This window comes from Euleptes europaea, chromosome 11 (assembly GCF_029931775.1).
Source record: "Euleptes europaea isolate rEulEur1 chromosome 11, rEulEur1.hap1, whole genome shotgun sequence".
NCBI lineage: Eukaryota > Metazoa > Chordata > Lepidosauria > Squamata > Sphaerodactylidae > Euleptes > Euleptes europaea.
Window position 1 is genome coordinate 13,043,325 of NC_079322.1, and position 20,476 is coordinate 13,063,800.

Sequence of the window (20,476 nt, forward strand, 5' to 3'; positions counted from 1 at the left end):
TGATTAAAAAGTACAAAATACATTTAAATTCCCTGAGAATGCTAAGCTTCCATTTTCTAAAACATTAAAACAACACATAAGTGTATAAAAATAGATTACTGGAACACTAAGGGTTGCCAACCACCAGGTAATACACCAGCGGTTTTGTAAGGCCTATAGTATATTAATGTGCATCAATAGCAACCATAGAATAAACAAAAATGAAGTTGACATTCATATCACGTTGTTGGGAACATACATTGTTGTCCCAAAATAAGTCACAAAGTTACAGATATTTTGGACCGTTAACATTGACGGTGAGTTGAACAATAGAGCACCACGTAAAACAGTGCACGTTGACGTCTTGCGTAAGTGGCTCTTAATGTCCGTAACTTTGAGGTTCCGTTCTTCCCCTGTATATATATTGGGGTGCGGTCCTTGCTTGACAGGGGTCCGGTTGTCACCCTGTTTCGGCCTATTTAGGCCTTCTTCAGGAACCACTATAATTATGAAATTATAATTATAATAATGACAAAATAGTACAAATGTACAGAATGAAAGGCATCTAGGCATCTAGGGAAAGTTGCCTTGTACATTTAGCTGTTACATATACCAAGCTAAAAAACATTGTCAAACTTCTTCTATAACTTGATAATACAAGTATTAGAAAAATAAGAAGACACAAATATATATTTACATAAATACATATTACTTACACGCTAGATGTTCAGTGACCTGCTCTCGCGTTAGTTAAGGAATAGAGACATTAATCTTAAAAAATCTTTTTTAAAATCTTTAAAAAAAAAACTTAAATCTAAAAAAAAAATCATTGGGGGGTTTGAAAAAAACTCCATGATAAAAGGAGTGCCTGTAGCTTTATGAAATGGATTCCCCCAGTTGCTGTTGCTAGGCAACCACAGCATTCCAAGTCTTGGTTTCTGTAAAATGCAGGGGGAGACGGCAGGATCCTTTCCAGGGCTATTTTAGCCTTTGATGGAAGCCTCATTGAAGCCAGGCCTGAGAGCAACCACTGGGTATCTTAATACCACCTGACTTGCATGACTCGCTTAGGCCTGGCTGCTTGCTATTATTCAACAGCAGCCACCCTATGAAAGCCAGTGTGGTATAGCAGTTAGAGCTTCACAGTAGGGTCTGGGAGACCCAGATTTAAATCCCCATTCTGCTGTGGAAGCTCACTGCATGATTTGGGACAAGTCACATACTTTCAGCCTAACCTACCTCACAGGGTTGTTGAAGGAGAAAAAAAGGAGGAAAGGAGAATAATGTAAGCTTCTTTGGTCCCCACTGTGGAGAAAGGTAGGGTATAAATGAAGTATAGTAAATATAACTGAAAATGGGAAACAGATAAAAGGCTGTTGAATGGCTGAGAAGAAGAGAACAAGGCATATATCCTCCTCGAGGATATGGGGGTAGCCGGGAGGGTGGAAAGAGGAAATAGAGTACAGAATCTCTCTTTCAATTCTGGGAAACTTCATTGTTGTTAGTGAAAATGTGGACCAACTTTCCCCCCTCTTTTAACCACACCTCAATTTTGAGTTGGGCGAGGCTAGATAAAATTACTTCATTCCACAGCTGACCATGCTTAACGTTTACAGCATTCGTTCTTGATGAATCCTTTTAACCATTTTTCTCCCTTGGAGTGAGGGGGGGGGGAACTAGTCTGAGTTATCATAACGAATAGATGTGGCTTGAAATTCCTTAGCAGAATAAAAATTCTGCTGTTAGAAATCTGCTGTTTGAAATTTCTTCTTTTAATGCCGACAGCAGGGTGGGGTGACAGCTGTAATTCTATGGGAAGGGAACTTCCTTCCAGATTCTTTGACCGCTCTTGGTTGGGCAGCTGTGAGCTGTTTTTTCAGATGTTTTGTCAAAAACTGTTCACCAATCAGATAATATTTTGTGTGTATTGATGTGTTTTGGTCCTGGGATACAAAAAGCCAAAGCAGAACAGCACTTGAAAAGCACTGTCATGGCACACAGGAATGTGTAGCTTGTTCAGGTGCTGAGGATACTCTGTAAGAACTAATTTCCCAGACTGACACCTTCCCCTCTGTAGGTTGTCTAAAGTTTTGCACAAAAATCTTCCCCATCCCATCACCTACATATATATTTTAAAAAACCTCTAGGTGGCATGTAAAGTTATGTAGCTTTGTGTGTGTGTTAAGTGCTGTCAAGTCGCTTCCAACTCATGGCGACCCTATGAATCAGTGTCCTCCAAAATGTCCTATCCTTAACAGCCTTGCTCTGATCTTGCAAACCGAGGGCCATGGCTTCCTTTATAGAGTCAATCCATCTCTTGTTGGGTCTTCCTCTTTTTCTGCTGCCTTCAACTTTTCCTAGCGTTATTGTCTTTTCCAGTGACTCTTGTCTTCTCATTATGTGTCCAAAGTATGACTAGGGTCAGTTCAGTCATTTTAGCTTCTAGGGTCAGTTCAGGCTTGATTTGATCTATAACCCACTGATTTGTTTTTTTGTTTTTGTTTTTTGGCAGTCCACGGTGTCCGTAACACTCTCTTCTAACACCACATTTCATGTAGCTTTACACCTGATTAAAAGAATGTGGGGATACCTTGACAGGCTTTTGGGTGTGAGAAACTACAAAGCATGGGATATTGTGGCGTCATGAATCCTGGTTTAGTATATTAATTTCAGAAATGAAGTGGGTGGGGGGAGGAGAGAAAGAAAGGAGAGCTTTTCCAACTGTTCTCCTTTTATGAAGTTCACTGGCATAAGCAGATTTGCAGCATGACAGGAAACTTCTGCTTCCTCCAAACACGCTCCCGGGGCACTCCCCAGGGCTTTGGGCAGGCATTCATGTTTCCACCAAAGTGCTGTGATGCTCGATCCCACACTCCAGAAATATGGGGAATAGCTCTTTTGTCCCTGTTTGCACCGGTTAGAAGTGCAAAATTAAGGATTTGCTTTGGCAATCCGGCAGTGTATTTCTTTCTGTGTCCCACTTCCAATCCTTGGAGATGTCTCTCTGGCAGCCTGAAGGTGATTTAGAAACCCTTCATCCCCCCCCCCCCCACACACACACAGTTGCAGCCTCAAAAGGAGCATTGTGGGAAAGTTTCATTTCCTGGTAAAAGATGCTTCCAGCTGTAAAGTGGGAGTTAGCAGCCTGATCCCCCAGCCTAGCCTGATCTTGTCAGCGCTCAGAAGCCAAGCAGGGCCGGCCACAGTTAGTATCTTGGATGAGAGACCACCAAGGAAGTCTAGTGTTACTATGCAGAGGAAGGCAACAGCAAACCACCTCTGCTGTCCTCTTGCCTTGAAAACCCTGTTAGTTACCAGGAGTCAGTTGCGACAAGGCGGCACACAATTATATCTATTGTTAAGGTAGTGGTTTTCTTTCCTTGAGGATCTGGTTAATTCAGCAGTTTGGGAATGGTCCAATTCAACAGGCGGCTACTGGAGGCTTGATATGAATTAGAAGGAAGGGGTTGGTTACATGTAGATGTCTGAGCTAGGGTTGCCAACCTCCAGGTGGTGGCTGCAGATCTGGTGTTACAACTGATCTCCACTTGCATGTGCTTGAGTTATAGAAGTCTGGATTGAGTGGCTTCATGACCTTATTAAAGCAGGGGTGCAGCTTGGTTCTACTACTAGATCAGGAGTGGGGAACCTTTTTTCCGCCAAGGGCCATTTGGATATTTATAGCATCATTCGCGGGCCATACAAAATTATCAACTTAAAAATTAGCCAGCCAAGCCCCAAGCGGGCAGCTGCCCCAGATGACCCCCCCGGCATGGGCAAGCAGGCAGGCATCCAACCGGTGGTGCACTTGCCCACCTGGTGGCACAGGATGATCTGTTGCACCAGCTGTGCGTAGCCGTCCAGCCACACGCCAGAGTTGCTCCTGCTCCGCATGGTTGGGGCCAGTTCCTGCTACCTCCACCTGCAGGGGTGAAATGAGGACACACTGGCGAAGAACTCCCCCCCCCCCGCGCATTCTGGCTCGGCCCCCTTTCACCCCTCCATTGTTGCCACTTCTGCACCGAGCCCTCTTGTAGTACAGAGGGAATACATTTCTCCACGGCCCGGTTGAGAAAGGGTTAACAGTTTCTTAGGTGGTCCTAGCACCTCCATAGTTAATGACTCTTCTGCAAGGGGGAAAAAGGTTCCTTTTCACAGCAAAACAAACTCACATCCGCCTTGAATAGAGGCTATTCCTGTCCGCGGGAGGGGGTGGATCGCCAGTCTTAGATCCTTCTGAGATAGAGATCTGCCAGGACCCACGACCTTAAACGGCCCCCGAGCCTGATGTTCCCCACACCTGTACTAGATAATTACTTTCTTTCAGTGATGCATTCCATTTGTCTCCTTTCCTGGAGAGTAGGGAACTCTTCACAGGTAGCCCTGACATGGATAGCCCAGGTTAGCCCAATGTCATCAGATCTCAGAGGCTAAGCAGGGTCAGCCCTGGTTAGTACTTGGATGGGAGACCACCAAGGAAGGCCAGGGTCGCTACTCAAAGGCAGGTGATGGCAAACCACCTCTGTTCATCTCTTGCCTTGACAACCCTATGGGGTTCGCCATAAGTCAGCTGCAGTCTTGACTGGACTTTCTGCCAACACCATCCATGGATATCCAGACCTGTATATTTCTTAGAGTTGTTTGCTGTGATATGTTCGATCAGGCTCGTCTTCTGACTTGTGTGGGGAGGCACAAATAGGTTCATGAAACAGCTGCAGGATCGGCCTGGAGGCTCCTGGGTCTGATTCAGAGCACAGTTTACTTAAAAAAACCCATCATGGCCAAACTAAGAGCACGTTTCCATATGTGAATGCCAAAATTAACTATGGCTTGGCAGCTATCCCTCTATGCTTATACAAATCCAGGCACCCTGCCTGTTGGGGTCTGATGTTTGTGTCGTACTGAGAGATTTTACATTGAGATGTGAAGGATACCCGGACTCCTGTGTAGTCAGAATCAGGTCCTTTCATATAGTGGTACATTTATCTAATATTGCTGTCACATTGTGAATAGCTTTGTATATATTTTGTATTTCCTTGATAGTTACTTTTGTATTAGCACTTGTTGTTTGTCTATATTTTGCACTGTTTCATGAATATATGTTTTTGATACTATTGCCTGCACTGTTTTGTTCCTACCACTACCTGGAGGTTGGCAATCCTAATTATTGATTGGTCGACGCATCAGTAAGATCATATATAAATCCTCAATCAGGAGAGAGAGGGTAGGTAGGTGAGGTGGAACCAGGCTTAGGTGTACCAAAAGCTGGAACAGGGAGGCCAGTTTTGATGGAAACCGCTGCTCTCCTCTACCATAGGTATGTTAGGCTGAGTGTGTGTGACCGGCCCAAGATCTCCCAGCAAGCTGCCATGGCACAAGTGCTGCTTATTCCCTTAGTCTCTACTAATTACAGCACAGGTATATTATTATCTCCAACCGCCAGGTAGTAGCTGGAGATCTGCTATTACAACTGATCTCCAGCCGATAGAGATCCGTTCACCTGGAGAAAATGGCTGCTTTGGCAATTGGACTCTGGCATTGAATTCCCTCCCCAAACCCGCCCTCCTGAGGCTCCGCCCCAAAAACCTCCTGCCGGTGGTGAAGAGGGACCTGGCAACACTAGTGATGGGCCAAATTCAGGGTGTGTTTTTCTCTTGATGTGTTTGAACAAGGGCTTCCGATTTCTCGAGGAAGCCCACTGTACAATTCCCGCTGTGAGGGAAGGGCATCTTGCAAGCTTGGGTTTTCCCTCCCTTTTGCTCGGGGAGGCAGGACTTAAATCAAACTTCCTGTCTCTCTGGCGGGAAATCCCTCAGCTTCCACTTTTCTTTCCTGCCTTGCCAGGGAAGGCTTTCTAGTAGCTCTGCTCTTGTGCAGCGACTAGAATACCTAGGTTTTTCTGTGTTCTGTGTTCGTTTTACGTTACCTTCCCTGTTGTTAGTCCCTTAGAGTTATTAAAAAAAAAACTTTCGTTATTGTAATCGCATCTTCCCAGTTCCCAGTTCCTTAAAAATGGCGGCTATTGCTGAAGAGCGGGAAGACGACCTCCTATCGGTGGGTGATTTTGACTCTGCCCTCCGTTCCCAGGAGTCCAGGGAGCGGGCAGAAGCCACTGATGCCAGCGCTGCCGGCCCTGCAGGAGCCGCGGCAGCAGACAACCCCGACTAGAAATCGGGGGGCGGGAAAGTTGGATCCGAAGAGGCATGCGGCTGGCACAGCGCCACTTCACAGACGCACCAAATGGCTGCGGGGCCCGAAGCGCTGCTCGGCCACCCCGCTGGTGTCGTCTGCAGACCTTCCCTCTGCCGTCCGGGGAGTGGATGAGTCCCATCCATGTGAGGATCGGGAGACGCAGAGGCTGGCTGTGAGTAATGCACCCCCCCGCCAGCCTTTCACAGGATGGAACATCACTGTATGTCCCCTGAGCAGGTGGCTGCCATGATCGCCCAAGCCTTTGCCTGGACTCAAGCAAACAATTACCCCCCACACACACCCCTGGATACTTCAGTAAGGAGGGAGAACGTAGCCCAAATACCACCACCTCACCACTCTCAGTATGGTAGCAAACCGGGCTGCTCTCATGGGGGGAATGCTAGAGCCTGGCCAACAAAAGCAGCATTAAAATCCCTCCGGCCAATGGAGGATGATATTTCTATGGACTCTTCCTATGTAACCAGGGAAGAGAGCGAATTTTCCTCTGACCCCAAGGAGCCCCGGGAAGGGGAAGACTATCAGCCTAGGCTGTTTAATGCGGAGGATTACCAGCCCCTCCTCATTAAGGCTGTTATTGCCCTGGAGCTCAATAAGGATAATTCTCCACCGGAAGAGCCTGAATCTTCCTGGCCAGCGGGCACTAAGGCCTATTTTCCTAGAGATACCTCTCAGGACTGCAAGGTCCCTCTGCCTAAATACTTTCAAAAATTAATCAAGACAGAATGGGACAGACCTTCTTTCAATAGACTATTTCCATTGTCTATCAAAAAGTTTTATGAGATGTCCACACCGGCTATGGAGCTCCTCAGTCTCCCAGTAGTGGACGCACCGGTAGCAGCCCTCCAGTCTCCTGATGGTCTTTCGGAGGAGGGGGAGGGCACCATTCGAGATCAGTGGGATCGTAAGATGGAGTTTCTCACAAAAAAGGTCCATGAATCGTCTGCACTGGCTATCCAGGCCACTGCCACGGCGGCAATTATTTCCAGAGCATCTATTGCTTGGTCAGAAAAGGTTGCAAAGTTACTGTCAGGTGCAGACAGGAGAATAACAGATGGCCTGGGAAGGATCATTAAAGCCTCTTCCTTCCTGGCTGACGCATGCTCTGATGCCCTCTCTTTTTCTGCCAGATCTATGGCCTCCAATGCAGCCATCTGTAGAGCCCTAAGGCTCAGATCATGGCAGGTAGAGGTTAAGACAAAATCTTTCCTTTTAGCCTATCCCCTGCAAGCCGGTAAGCTTTTTGGGAAACGCCTAGATAAAATGCTTTCCGAGACAAAAGACAAAAAACGCACTATGCCAGACCCACCTAAGAAATGTTCAAAAGGTTTTTCTCAGCCTTTTCGTTCTTCCCACTCCCTTCACCGTTACAGACAAGACAATAGACAACCATCTTGGTCCAACAACCGGCAGCCCTTTTGTCAACAGGGCCAATTCAACCAGCCCTTCAACAGCAACAGTACAGAGGAGATAAAGGGGGCAAGTTCCCCAAGTTCTCCAAGCAATGACGTCGCCCAGTCTCAGGTGGGGGGAAGGCTGCAACTTTTCAGTTTTCAATGGACGGGTTCCCATCTGGACTCATGGGTACTTCAGATCATCCTCCATGGGTACAGAATAGAGTTCCGGACCCCTCCCCCAGACCGTTATCTACCATCACCAATGGTTCAATCCACTGTCAAACATGCAAGAACCATCAATGCCATTTCTCACCACCTAAACATTGGGGCCGTGGAAGAAGTCCCTCCAGAGGAACGCTTCAAAGGAGTATACTCAATCTTCTTCACAGTCCCCAAGAAAAATGGGGACTGGCGGGCAATCTTGAATTTAAAATTTGTCAACCGTTACATGCCCACCAAGCGTTTCCGCATGGAGACTCTTCGTTCCATCATCGAAGCTCTTCTCCTTCGCTCCTTCATGATGTCCATCGACTTGAAGGAAACCTACCTTCACGTGCTCATCTACCCAGACCACAGGAGATATTTGAGGTTCTCCTATGGCAACATTCACATCCAGTTCACATCCCATTCGGTCTGGGGTCCGCCCCTCGTGTGTTTTCCAAGATACTGGTGATCCTCGTGGCGGTTCTGTGAAGAGAGGGGATTCAGGTCCACCCATACTTGGACGACCTTCTCATCTGCGCACCATCAGCCCAAGCCTCTCTGACTCATACAACAAGGGTCATTCAACTACTCGAGGATCACGGATACCTCATAAACCTCGTCAAGAACCATCTCCATCCTACCCAACGGCTACTCCATCTAGGGATGATTCTAGACACCTCAACAGATACTGTCTTTCTCCCACAGGAAAAGGCTCAAAAAATTGCCCTCCTGGCCAAGTCTGTTTCCAGATCCTGTTAGTCCTCTCCCCGCACCCTCGCAAAACTTCAGGGCCTGATGATCTCCTACATACCAGCAGTTCCCTGGGCCCGACTACATGCCCGTCCACTGCAATGGATGTTGCGACCCCACCAGCTCAGCATTGCCCACAAGGTCAACAAATCAGTACTTTTCACATCAGAAGTAAAGAGGAGCCTTCACTGGTGGACTCAGAACTCCAATCTCCTCAAGGGCAACTGGTTCATCCTACCAGAACCAATACAGATCTATACAGACGCCTCCTTAGATGGGTGGGGTGCCACGACTGGAGTCTTAATAACCCAGGGTTTTTAGACCCAGGCAGTAAGAAGTCTCCACATCAACATTTTGGAATTAAGAGCCATCCATCTGGCCCTTCCTCAGTTTCTCTCTGTCATCAAGGGCAAGAACATCTTGATCAGGACCGACAATGTATCGGCCAAGGCCCATCTCAACAAACAGGGTGGGTCTTGTTCATCGGCTCCACATCAGGAAGCCGAGATAATCCTCTGATGGGCGGAGAAGAATCTCCTACACCTCAGGGCCAAACACATCCAAGGGATCCAGAACATCAGGGCAGATTGGCTAAGCCAATGATCAGTAGACGAAGGGGAATGGTCAATTTACAGCATGGCCTTCCAGATGATCTTGGAATGCTACGGTCCTCTCCAGGTGGATCTCCGCTTCGGGAACAAACCATCATCTTCCCAGATTTTTTACCAGATTCTTCCACCCGAGAGCGGAACAGACAGACGCCCTCCTATGCAGTTGGCCACAGGGGACCTTGTACGCCTTCCCCCCTCTTCCCATCTTACCTTAGGTCCTCTGGAAGATTCGAACAGAGAGAGCAGCAGTAGTACTCTTCGTGCCGGACTGGCCTTGCTGCCCCTGGTACGCATACTGACGGAGATGTCCATCCGAAGCCCCTGGCGTCTACCATTGATTCCGGACCTTCTCCAGCAAAGGCCCATCCACCACCCCGATCCTGGATGGTTCAAGCTAACCGTCTGGATGTTAAAAGGTTCCGTTTAACCCAGCTAGATCTATCTGAGAAGGTCATCGCCACCATCCTTCAGGCCAGATGGCCTTCCACCAGGCGGATTTACGATTACACCTGGCATACATTTGGACTATGGTGCAAAAGAAAAGGCCTGCTCCCTCTCTCTGCCCAACTACCATCCATTCTTGACTTCTTACAGGATGGAGCAGCTCAGAAATTTAGACCAGGTACCCTATGCAAACAGGTGGCAGCCGTTCAGTCATACCCATTTTGGAGGGTCATCGGCTGGCCTCTCATCCACAAATCAAGGCATTCTTACAGGGAGTGACTCAGTCTAATCCTCCACCCGTTCACCATTTCCCTACCTGGCGCCTCAACACCGTTTTGCGGGCTATTGTAAAGCCTCCCTTCGAGCCATTGACAGAGGTCCCTCTTCGGTTCTTGACCATGAAAACCATTTTTCTGATCGCCATCACTTCAGCGAGAAGGATGTCAGAACTCGGAGCACTTTCCATCAACAGAGACCTCTGTATTTTTCATAAGGATAAAGTCACACTGCGACTCGACCCTACATTCATCCCAAAGGTGAACTCAACTTTCCATAGGCAGCAAGAGATTCATTTGCCTTCATTCTGCCAAAATCCTTCAAACCAAAAGGAAAGGGAACTCCACTACCTCGACGTCCGTCAGGCACTCGGACTGCTCAACTTCGCCGCTCAGAAGCCTTATTCATCTCAACTTCACCACCGAATAAGGGATTAAAGATGTCCAGACAATCCTTGAGTCGCTACGTTAAACTCTGCATCATGGAGGCATACCGGGCCAGCAAGCTCCCTGTTCCGGCTGGAATAACAGCCCACTCACTCTGTAGTGCAGCTAGTACAGCGGCATTTCACAAACAGGCTTCTCTTGAAGAGATATGCAGAGCAGCCACCTGGTTGTCCATCTCTACCTTCATCCGACACTATCGGATTAACACACTGGCATCCGCTGAAGCGGCCTTCGGCAGAAGAATTCTGCAACATGTCATTGAGGAGGACAAGGAAGTCTCTTAATCCCACCCGGAACGTTAGCTCTTGGACATCCCAAGCTTGCAAGATGCCCTTCCCTCAGAGCAGGAATGTAGCCCTGGTACTCACCGAGAGGGTTCTTTCCGCTCTGAGGTAGAAGGGCATCTTGTCCCATCCGATGAGAACAATACAACACCAAGGGTGGCTTGCTAAGCAAAGGATGTTACCAATCAATTAGTCTTCCTCATGTCTTCTTCCTGGGCTCTGGTTCGTTGTGTTCCGTTTGTCCAGTAGTCCAGTGTTCTGTTGTTACCCAAAGTTTGTTACATGTTGTTCACATGGTTGTCATGAATTACAGTAGTTACTTTTCAGAATGCTCCTGTCTCCGTCTTTGCTGGTGAAGTAAAGTGGAATCTGAGGGCTTTCTCGCCAGTGAGACAGGAAGTTTGATTTAAGTCCTACTTCCCCGAGCAAAAGGGTGGGAAAACCCAAGCTTGCAAGATGCCCTTCTACCTCAGAGCGTAAGGAACCCTCTCGGTGAGTACCAGGGCTACAGTTTACCCTCACGTGTTTAGAAGTGCATATTCAGGCTGGCTGGTAAATCCTGGCACCATGGGCCAGGGTTCAGCAAAAGGTTGGGCATGGAGACCTCTTCTATCCCAGTGGCTCTTAACTTTCGGTTTCATGTTCGCCAGACACTGAAAGAGCTCACTGTTTTCTCATTAGGTAATGGAAAACAACCCCCCACAAAGTTTCCCTTACCATTGGTGTTGTGAGTAATTGTGTCACCTCTGGTAGTGGATTGGAAATCAATATTTTGTCTTCGTGATGCTACTTGAAGTTCAGTCTGGGATGCAGATGCGGCCCTGGTGCTGACCAGTGTCGGATTTCTGGGTGACGTCATTTTGGCGCCTTCATAAACAGTAACTGTAGCCGCAGTGCTAAAGGAAAGCAGATTATCCTTCAAATGTATTGTATGTAGAACTGCATAAATATACGGAACTCAGTCTGAAAAACGTACCAGCAGACAGTTCCATGAAAGGCAGTGGCATTCTCTGGAGGCTTGTTTGGAACAGTTTACTTTTCCATGCCTCTGGTTATGAAATGCTTGAAATCTTTCTTTTTGCAGCTCTGTCTTGCTTGGCTCAGTGCAACAGGCTCCTGTAGCAGTTTGCACAAAGTGATTTTGCTCTAAAGTACAGCTTGGCAAAGGCTATAAATGTGAGCAAGTTAAAAACTGTCTGTAAAATATTTTAATGGCTGCAAGCAAACACAGTATTTTAGCAGAGCATTTTGGAAGATTTGGGCAAAGCAATTCTCATTTCTTCCAGGGATCAGTCAAGGGTTGCCATCTTCACCATGGTTAACCTCTTCTTCCTCAGAGCTAATTTGCCCACTCTGGCCAGAAGCATGGTAACAGATGAGTCAGTACTTGTGCTGAATATAGTTAAATTCCCATTAAGAATCTTGGTTAAGTGAGATGTTGACTAGCCTTTACCATAGTTAATATTGGTTTGGATGGATCTCTATATGGTAGTTAAGTTGGAAACGTCTACTCCTTAAGGACTGCCTACTACCATATAAATGTATCCAATGCCTCCAGTCATCTTCAAAGACCCTGGCTTGGGTGTCCCTACCATCTGAGGCTTGACAGGGGGCAACCTGAAAAAGGGCCTCCTTAGTCGTGGCACCAAAATTCTGGAATTCCCACCCCCAGGAAATTCATCTGCCTCCCCCTATTCTTGTCTTCAGCCAACTTGTGAAGACTTCTTTGGTTTGTTTGGAGTTCCCTCAATAACTCTCATTGGCCATCCTCTCTGTTTGTGCCTGTGTGCTTATATGTTTCATTTAATTGTTTCAAATATTTTATATATAGTTATCTCTAATGTTTTGATTGTTCACCATCTCGGGGACCCTAGGTTGGGTGGAAAGGCAGCACACAAATGTTTTACCTAAAATAAATAGTGGTGAAGGAGGGAATTTGCCCTGCCTGGCGAGAGTGTGCAGCCCCTAACCCACTCAGTCTGTGGACATATGATGGGACCCTGTTTTGAGTCATACTGTTGGCCTGTCTAGTCGAGAACTGTCTGTTGTGATTGGCAGTGGTTCTAAGGCAGAGAAAGGTCTTTCCCAACTCTTGGCACATTAGATCATCAACGGGATTCCAGGAATAGATCCTGGAACTTTGTGCATGCAAAGTGTATGTTCTTCCACTGAGCCACGTTCCCCTTCTACAATGGTTGACTTCATAGATTGTATCGAAACAGCTTTTTCTGCTGGTGAAAAAGGAAGGAGGTGTAGTGTAGTGGTTAGGAGCAGCGGACTCTAATCTGGAGAAGCAAGTTCGATTCCCCACTCCTCCACATGAAGCCTGCTGGGTGACCTTGGGCCAGTCACAGTTATTTCCGAAATCTCTCAGCCCCACCTACCTCATAAGGTGCCAGTTGTGGGGAGAGAAAGGGAAGGTGATAGTAAGCCAGTGAGACTCCTTAAAGGTAGAGAAAATAGGGTATAAAGACTAACTCCTCCTCTTCTTCCTCTTCTTTTCTTCTTCCTCTTCTCCTCCTTCTCTAGCCTCTAGCAATTCTGATAATCACGGGACTTGCACGTACAAAAGCCACGTGACATGGGGCTTGTAGTAGGGAGGGGGAAATTTTAATTCCTTAAACTTCTGAAACAATCAATGAAAAGCTTGGCAGACCAGCAGGAAGGGAGGGGCATATGGCTAAGACTTTTTTTTTTTTTTTGCAAGTGCTTGTGTTTCCGCTCCTTCATTTCTTGTGTGTGTCCTTGGCCATGTGTGCCTGAGTTATATGTACATCTTCCTTTCCCTCTTACTCATCCATTGCCTTTCTGCACTGCATACTTACAATCAGCAAAGGCAGATTGTAGCAATGGTAGTGATCGAGGTGTAGAAGTATAGAGGAGGTTGGCGGGGGGCTGCTGCTTGGTGACATTTGCATCCATGTAAATGTGCTTGGCCTGACCTGGGTGGCCCAGGCTAGCCCAATCCCATCCGATCTTGGAAGGTAAGCAGGGTCGGTCCTGGTTAGTACTTGGATGGGAGACCACCAAGGAAGCACAGGGTTGCTATGCAGAGTCAGGAAATGGCAAACCACCTCTATCTCCTCTTGCCTTGAAAACCCTACTGGGTTGTCATAAGTTGGATGTGACTGGGCTGCACATCCCACCATAGGGTTGTCAACCTCCAGGTAGTAGCTGGAGATCTCCTGATATTACAACTCCGGCCGATAGAGATCAGTTCACCTGGAGAAAATGGCCGCTTTGGCAACTGGACTCTATGGCATTGAAGTCCTTCCCCTCCCCAAACCCCGTCCTCCTCAGGCTCCGCCCTAAAAACCACCCACCGGTGGTGAATAGGGATCTGGCAACCCTATCCCACCACCACCCAATGTGCTTGGGGAGGGGCTTTGGCTCAGTTTTAGAGCATCTGCTTGGCATGCAGAAGGTCCCAGGTTCAATCCCTGACATCTCCAGTTAAAGGGACTAGGCAAGTAGGTGATGTGAAAGACCTCTGCCTGAGACCCTGGAGAGCCGCTGCCAGTTTGAGTAGACAATACTGACTTTGATGGACCATCTGCACTAGGCCCCATTCCCACATTACCTTAGCAACGTTCAGCTTCATACTGTTTGTGTAACATGAGAAGGCCTGTGGCTCCGGGGATGACCTGCTATATATGGCCTGACACTTTCCACATTATCCGTACAGCTAGGGTTGCCAGCTCCGGGTTAGGAAATACCTGGAGATTTTGGGGGTTTGGCCTGAGAGGTCAGGGTTTGGGGAGGGACTTCAATGGGGTATAATGCCATAGAGTCAACCTTCCACAGCCACCATTTTCGCCTGGAGATCAGTTGTAATAGCGGGAGATTTCCAGCCACCACCTGGAGGTTGGCAACCTCACATATAGCACAGAGGATGCTTCCATGCCATAAAGGTAATGTGAAAAAGAGGGGTTACTTAGTGTGGGGGGAGGCTCTCTTACTAGGGCTACAGAGCCACATACTATGCACACTTTATACACATGTTAACTATCAGTAAAGCACATATGCTTTTGTGTATGCAGTTCCTGCCTCGAAGGTCTACTTGGGAATGACCTGGTTGTGGCCTGCTTCGCCCTCCAGTCTAAGCCTTACAGCATCGGCTGACTTAATGAAGTGTGTTTTGCACCACAATCTTAGGCAGGGTTTACAAGCCCAGTACAATGCTCAAACCACAAGGTTGCATGCGCAGGTGTTCTCCAAATCCATGGCCTTTTGTAGCCGTGCGAGTTAAAAGCACAATGTTGACTTTGTGGCAGCCCCGTTTGTATAAGAAGTAATCCAGCACTGAAGTGGGGATTACTTTTTTATATGAAGGCGGACATTATGTCATAAGGAGAGAGTTTGTAGCGCTGTGTAGCTAGAAGTGTAAATTGAAGTTGGGTGTGTCGATTAAACAATTTGGTATTTTTTTAAAAAAGATCTCAGTGACATGTGGTAAAGCAGACCAGTCCTAGAAGAAAATTGTGTTGGCGGTAGGGTTGCCGGTTCCAGGTTGGAAAGCGTTGAGAGTTGGGGTGGGGCCTCGGGGGAGTGGAGGTCGGGGAGAGAAGGAACCTCAGCCTGGGTATAATGCTATAGAGTCCACTTTCTAAAGCAGCCATTTTCTTTTTTTAAATAAATTTTTTATTATTTTTCTATAGTAATCAAACAGAGTATTCAACAATCAATATAAGTAAACATCAAAATATAAGTTCTAATTAATAATTGTTGAAAATACATCCATATATAGATAATAAAAAATAAAATATAAAAACTTCCCCTACACCTCCCTCAATCTTATCATTTATTTTTTTATCTCCTTTGTTTAAGATTCTAATCCTAATATTATTACAAACATTTATAAACATTTACTATTTCATTTACCTATTTTGAAATAAAGAGAAAAGAAAGACAAAATAAAAGACAGAAAGGAAAAAAGAACAGATATATAAAAATAGAAATAAAAATGGATTAGATAATTAACATTTTTAACCTCCTTAGAAATGAATATCCTAATTTCTCTGTTTCTCCCACATATCTAATGACTGTCAATTATATTAATGTCATTAATTATTATGTTTTTATCAAAGCCAAACCGTTTAATCAGACCTTTTTAGTTAAATCCCAAAAAAAAACTAAGCCCTTTGACCCAGTCTCTGTATCTTAAATTTCCAACATCTTCCTCTCTTTCCCAGAAGCTTTAAATGTTGAAGGGCATCCATGGAAGTTGTTAATGTAGTTCCCTCTGTGAAAATTGATGTAAGATAGTGAATCTGCAGCAGATTTTCTTCCATCCCCAAGGTGAAGAGAAAAATCCCGGTGTTTCCAGCTGCTTGCCCTTTTAAGTTCTCCCAGTTAACTTTGAAAAGTTCATCAGGTAGTACATACAACCAAAAATCCAAGTCGCTTACATTCATCTCCATGGTTATCAGTCGGGTAGATTCAGTTTCTTCTTGCAGATATATATCCTTCAGAAATCCTTCGTAGCTCTCCATCTCCTTTGCAGTATTTAATTCTTCATTTAATGGTTTATTATTTGGGGAGCTTCCTTCTCTCATCTCAGAACTCATTGTCATAATCCGGACTTTAATGTCCTTAAGATCTCCCAAAAATTCATCCATTTTCCGAATAGCAAGTTCATAGGTGTTGTTTGTCAGAGAGAAGAGACAATCCATATATTTAATCTCACTTTCCATGGTTGCCACTTCTGGTGGTTAATTGAAGTTTAATTTGTAAAATCCAGTCAGGGATATGTTGAGTTGTAGAATGATGTTGCGGGGGGTAGAGTAAAAAGTTGCACGTCTGCCTCCCTCCTTTTGCCTAGGAACTAGGGAAGTATTTGCCAGTTACACAATGCCACACATCTGGTCTCAAATCCCGTAATGTTCTCACGATGGCAGACGATAGCTGATACTTCCGGGTAAGACGTGGCGAAGGAATTTGTTTACTCAGAAAAGCCTCCTCCCGGAAATAGAGTGGAATCTGCTCGTCCCTCCTCCTTGCACTTCAGGATTTCTGATTGGTGGCTATACCGTCATTCAAATAGTCCCGATTGTTGTGTCTAGCCACCGATCAATTTGATTAAGATCCTGTCGGCTTATCAAATGTTTTTAAATGTCAAAGAGTCAACCAAATCACAAATGGGAGGATTCGGATTCTGTAGATATTTTTCCCCACTTCTTCAAAGCTTTCAATTCCAGGTAAAACAAAAGAGTTCTTGTTACTTACTCAGATTTTAGAAGAGCAGGTATTCTTGCTTAAATATCATTGCTTAGATGGTAATAGGGGAGAGCTGAGCCTAAATTCCAAAGAAAACGTTCACGGCAATGGTTCCCCCTCAGCCAGACGGGACCTCATCCAGGATTCCAAGAGTCGCACAATGGCTCTCTCGGCAAAACTGGGGGTCAAACCGTACTTCGTGGGCAGCAGGAGAAGTCCTGTTTCCCAATCCACTGTTTAGGATCGGGTAGGGGTGCAGGATCACACCCCAGATTTGAATGAATCTTGGTTCTCTTGAGAGCCCTCAAGAGACGTGGCACTCAGTTCAGCACCCTAGCGGAAGTTCATCCAGCCATTTTCTCCAGGGGAATTGATCTCTGGATCAGTTGTACTTCTGGGAGAACTCTAGGCCCCACCTGGAGGTTGGCCACCCTAGTTGGCAAGGTAGTTTACAGTTTCAGTAGAGTTTGCTTTAGCAGAATATTCTCAAACAGAATGAAAGACAAATCTAGCATCAAGTAGCTATTGTGCTGAGACTTGTCTTTGTTTTATCAACAGCCGGTGCAGCTGGAGTATAATTTTTATCATACTGTTTTCCTCTTTTACAATAAGGGAGAAAGAAGAATTTATTTTATGCTCTTCGATGGGTCAGAAATCCTCTCCAAGTGCCACCTATAGGACAGTTGGACAAAGAGAAATGGGATGACATTACAAGCTCTTTGCAGACAATACATTTTTAAATGCTTAAATGGACATCTGACAGTTCCCCCGAACACATGGAAGCGCTGATGTCTTTAAAGTGACTGTTTGGTCACATCACTGACAGGCATTAATTAAAACGTGGCCAATCTCTTTCTTTTCCGCAGGGCCGAGGAATAGTTTGAGCTATGCAGGTGCTGTCTAACAAAGTGATTTACGATCCAAGGCCATTAAAGGGGGGTGGTGAGGGAGAGAGGAGGGAAAATGCCATGTTTCATAGAGTTGCCAACTCTGGCTTAGCAAATTCTTAGAGGTTCGGGGGTGGTGCCTGGTGAGGGCAGAGTTTGGGGAGAGGTGGGACCACAGTGGTGTACAATGCCACCCTCCAAAGCTGACATTTTTTTCCGAGGCAACTGATCCCTGTGGTTAGGAGACCGGTTGTAATTCCAGGAGACCTCCACCTGGAGGTTGGCAGCCCTCTGTGAATGAACAATGAATAATTTTATTTGCATTTAGCCATAGGCCATTACAAACATGTCAAGGATACCACAGATACGTAATAAAAGGAAGGGGAGGGCTCTGGCTCAGTGGTAGAGCACCTGTTTTTCATGCAGAAGGTCCCAGGTTCAATCCCCAGCATCTCCAGTTACAGGGACTAGGCGAGTAGGTGATGTGAAAGACCCCTGCCTGAGACCCTGGAGAGCCGCTGCCAGTCTGAGTAGACAACACTGATTTTGATGGACCGAGGGTCCGATTCAGTATAAGGCAGCTTCATGTGTGTTCATGTGTGAAATACGAGGTTAATAAAATGCTGGACTGATCATGTGTGTGTGTGTAAAGTGCCTTCAAGTCACAGCCGACTTGCAGCAACCCTTTATGGGGTTTTCATGGCAAGAGACTAACAGAGGTGGTTTGCCAGTGCCTTCCTCTGCACAGCAACCCTGGACTTCCTTGGCAGTCTCCCATCCAAATACTAACCAGGGCCGACCCTGCTTAGCTTCTGAGATCTGACGAGATCAGGCTAGCCTGGGCCATAATATACGTAATAAAACTATGCTAAATTGATGCATACAAAGAAATAATAGCTGAAAATTGCAATGGTGTCCCAATCGGCCCATGGGTCCTAGCAACCACTAAAATCAACTCAAAGGATCAGCTCTCTTAGCAAGCATATTGGACCTTATTTTCTTCGCCGCCAGAGCATACAGAGAAGTCCTACAAGAAACCAACGGCAGCCCTCTGTGAAGCTCTGCATAACTGCTAGTCTTTATATCTTCAGGTGGGGAGTGGCCATTGTTTCTTCGTCCCAGCATGCTTTGCTGCATCCAGAGATCATTTTGTACCAAGCCCATATTAATCTAACTCCTTTCTGCCCAGCTCTTCCTCCATTCCTTTTTTGATGGCTGCAAACTGAGGCTTCCATTACTGCCAGCAATGTCTTTTTCTCTCTCAGGAGAGGCCATAGCTCAGGGGTGGAGCACATGCTTCTCATGAGGTCGATCCCGGGTTCAATCCCTGAATTATGATCCTGGGGCAGCCAGAGTAGAAATTACTGAGCTACATGCACCAGTAGTCTGCCTGGGTTTAAGACAGCTTCCTGTATTTGTTCCCCTCCTCCATTTTTGGAGGGTTGCCAGCAGGAAGAGGAGGAAAATGCCCTGTCCTTTTAATAGAGGTTTGATGTGTGGAAATGAGCAGCTGAAACTTTTCATGGAGGGCTAGTGTTGCCAACCTCCAGGTAATAGCTGGAGATCTCCTGTTATTACAACTGAATTCTAGCCGATAAGATATCAGTTCACCTGAAGACAATGGCCTCTTTGGCAATTGGACTCCACGGCATTGAAGTCCCTCCCCAAACCCTGTCCTCCTCGGGCTTCACCCCCAAAACCTCCTCCGGTGGCGAAGAGGGACCTGGCAACCCAGTGGAGGGCAATTCTATCAGTGGCAACTGGCCATGGTGACTAAAGGGAACCTCTGAATCCCAGGAGAGCCAGCGTGGTATAGTGGTTAGGAGCAATGGACTCTAATCTGGAGAACCAGGTTTGATTCCCCACTCCTCCACATGAGCGGCGGACTCTAATCTGGTGGACCAGGTTGGTTTCCCCACTCCTTACACATGAAGCCAGCTGGGTGACTTTGGGCTAGTCACAGTTCTCTTCAAGCTCTCTCAGCCTCACCTACCTCACAAGGTGTCTGTTGTGGGGAGAGGGAGAAAAGGAGATTGGAAGCCTGTTTGATTCTCCTTAAATGATAGAGAAAGTCGGCATATAAAAACCAACTCTTCTTCTTTTTCTTCTTCTACCAGTGCCAAGAGGCAACATCAGGGGAAGCCTCGGCCTCTATGCCCTGTTGTTGACCCTCTAGAACAGTGGTTCCCAACCTTTTTTTGACCAGGGACCACTAGGACTTTTTTGTTCGGTGCAGGGACCCCAAGGTTCAAAATAAAAATTCCGAGAATTTGAAAATAAACTTTAATCATAACTGTTAGTTAAACATTAAACTTAGAATAATATTTGAATATATATATTTTATAATAGAGAACTTTTAATTGAAAATATTAATTTATTATGGGTTTATAACTTTGTTTCGCGGGCCTTAATTTAGTTCTCGCGGACCCCTGGGGGTCCCTGGACCCCCGGTTGGGAACCAGTGCTCTAGAATAACTGGTTGGCCACTGTGTGAGACAGGGTGCTGGACTAGATGGACCACAGGTCTGATCCAGCAGGGCTCTTCTTATGTTGTTATGTTCTAACAGCACCTGGTAAATAACATTACATTAAACCTCTAATAAAGGGATCTGATTTCTTTTTTCTCCTGACAGCCCCAATTTTATGTTATTTGCTTAAGTAGCCCGAAGAAGAGTTCTGGTGATCAGTAATGCTTCCACACTACATCAGTGGGTTTTCCCTTCGAAGGGACCAGACCACCTTCTTGCATTTGTTTGCCTTTATGAAGCTTGT

The 20,476-nt window shown here is 46.2% G+C and overlaps 1 protein-coding gene across 1 annotated transcript in view; it reads left to right on the forward strand.

Annotated features, from left to right (window-relative positions):
• TNS3 (tensin 3) overlaps positions 1-20,476 on the forward strand; it is a 392,082-nt gene that overhangs the window by 280,974 nt on the left and 90,632 nt on the right. Inside the window, exon 20 of the mRNA XM_056856991.1 lies at positions 4,376-4,380. Within this exon, the coding sequence (XP_056712969.1) occupies positions 4,376-4,380 (5 nt within the window). The remainder of the gene's footprint in view (positions 1-4,375; positions 4,381-20,476) is intronic.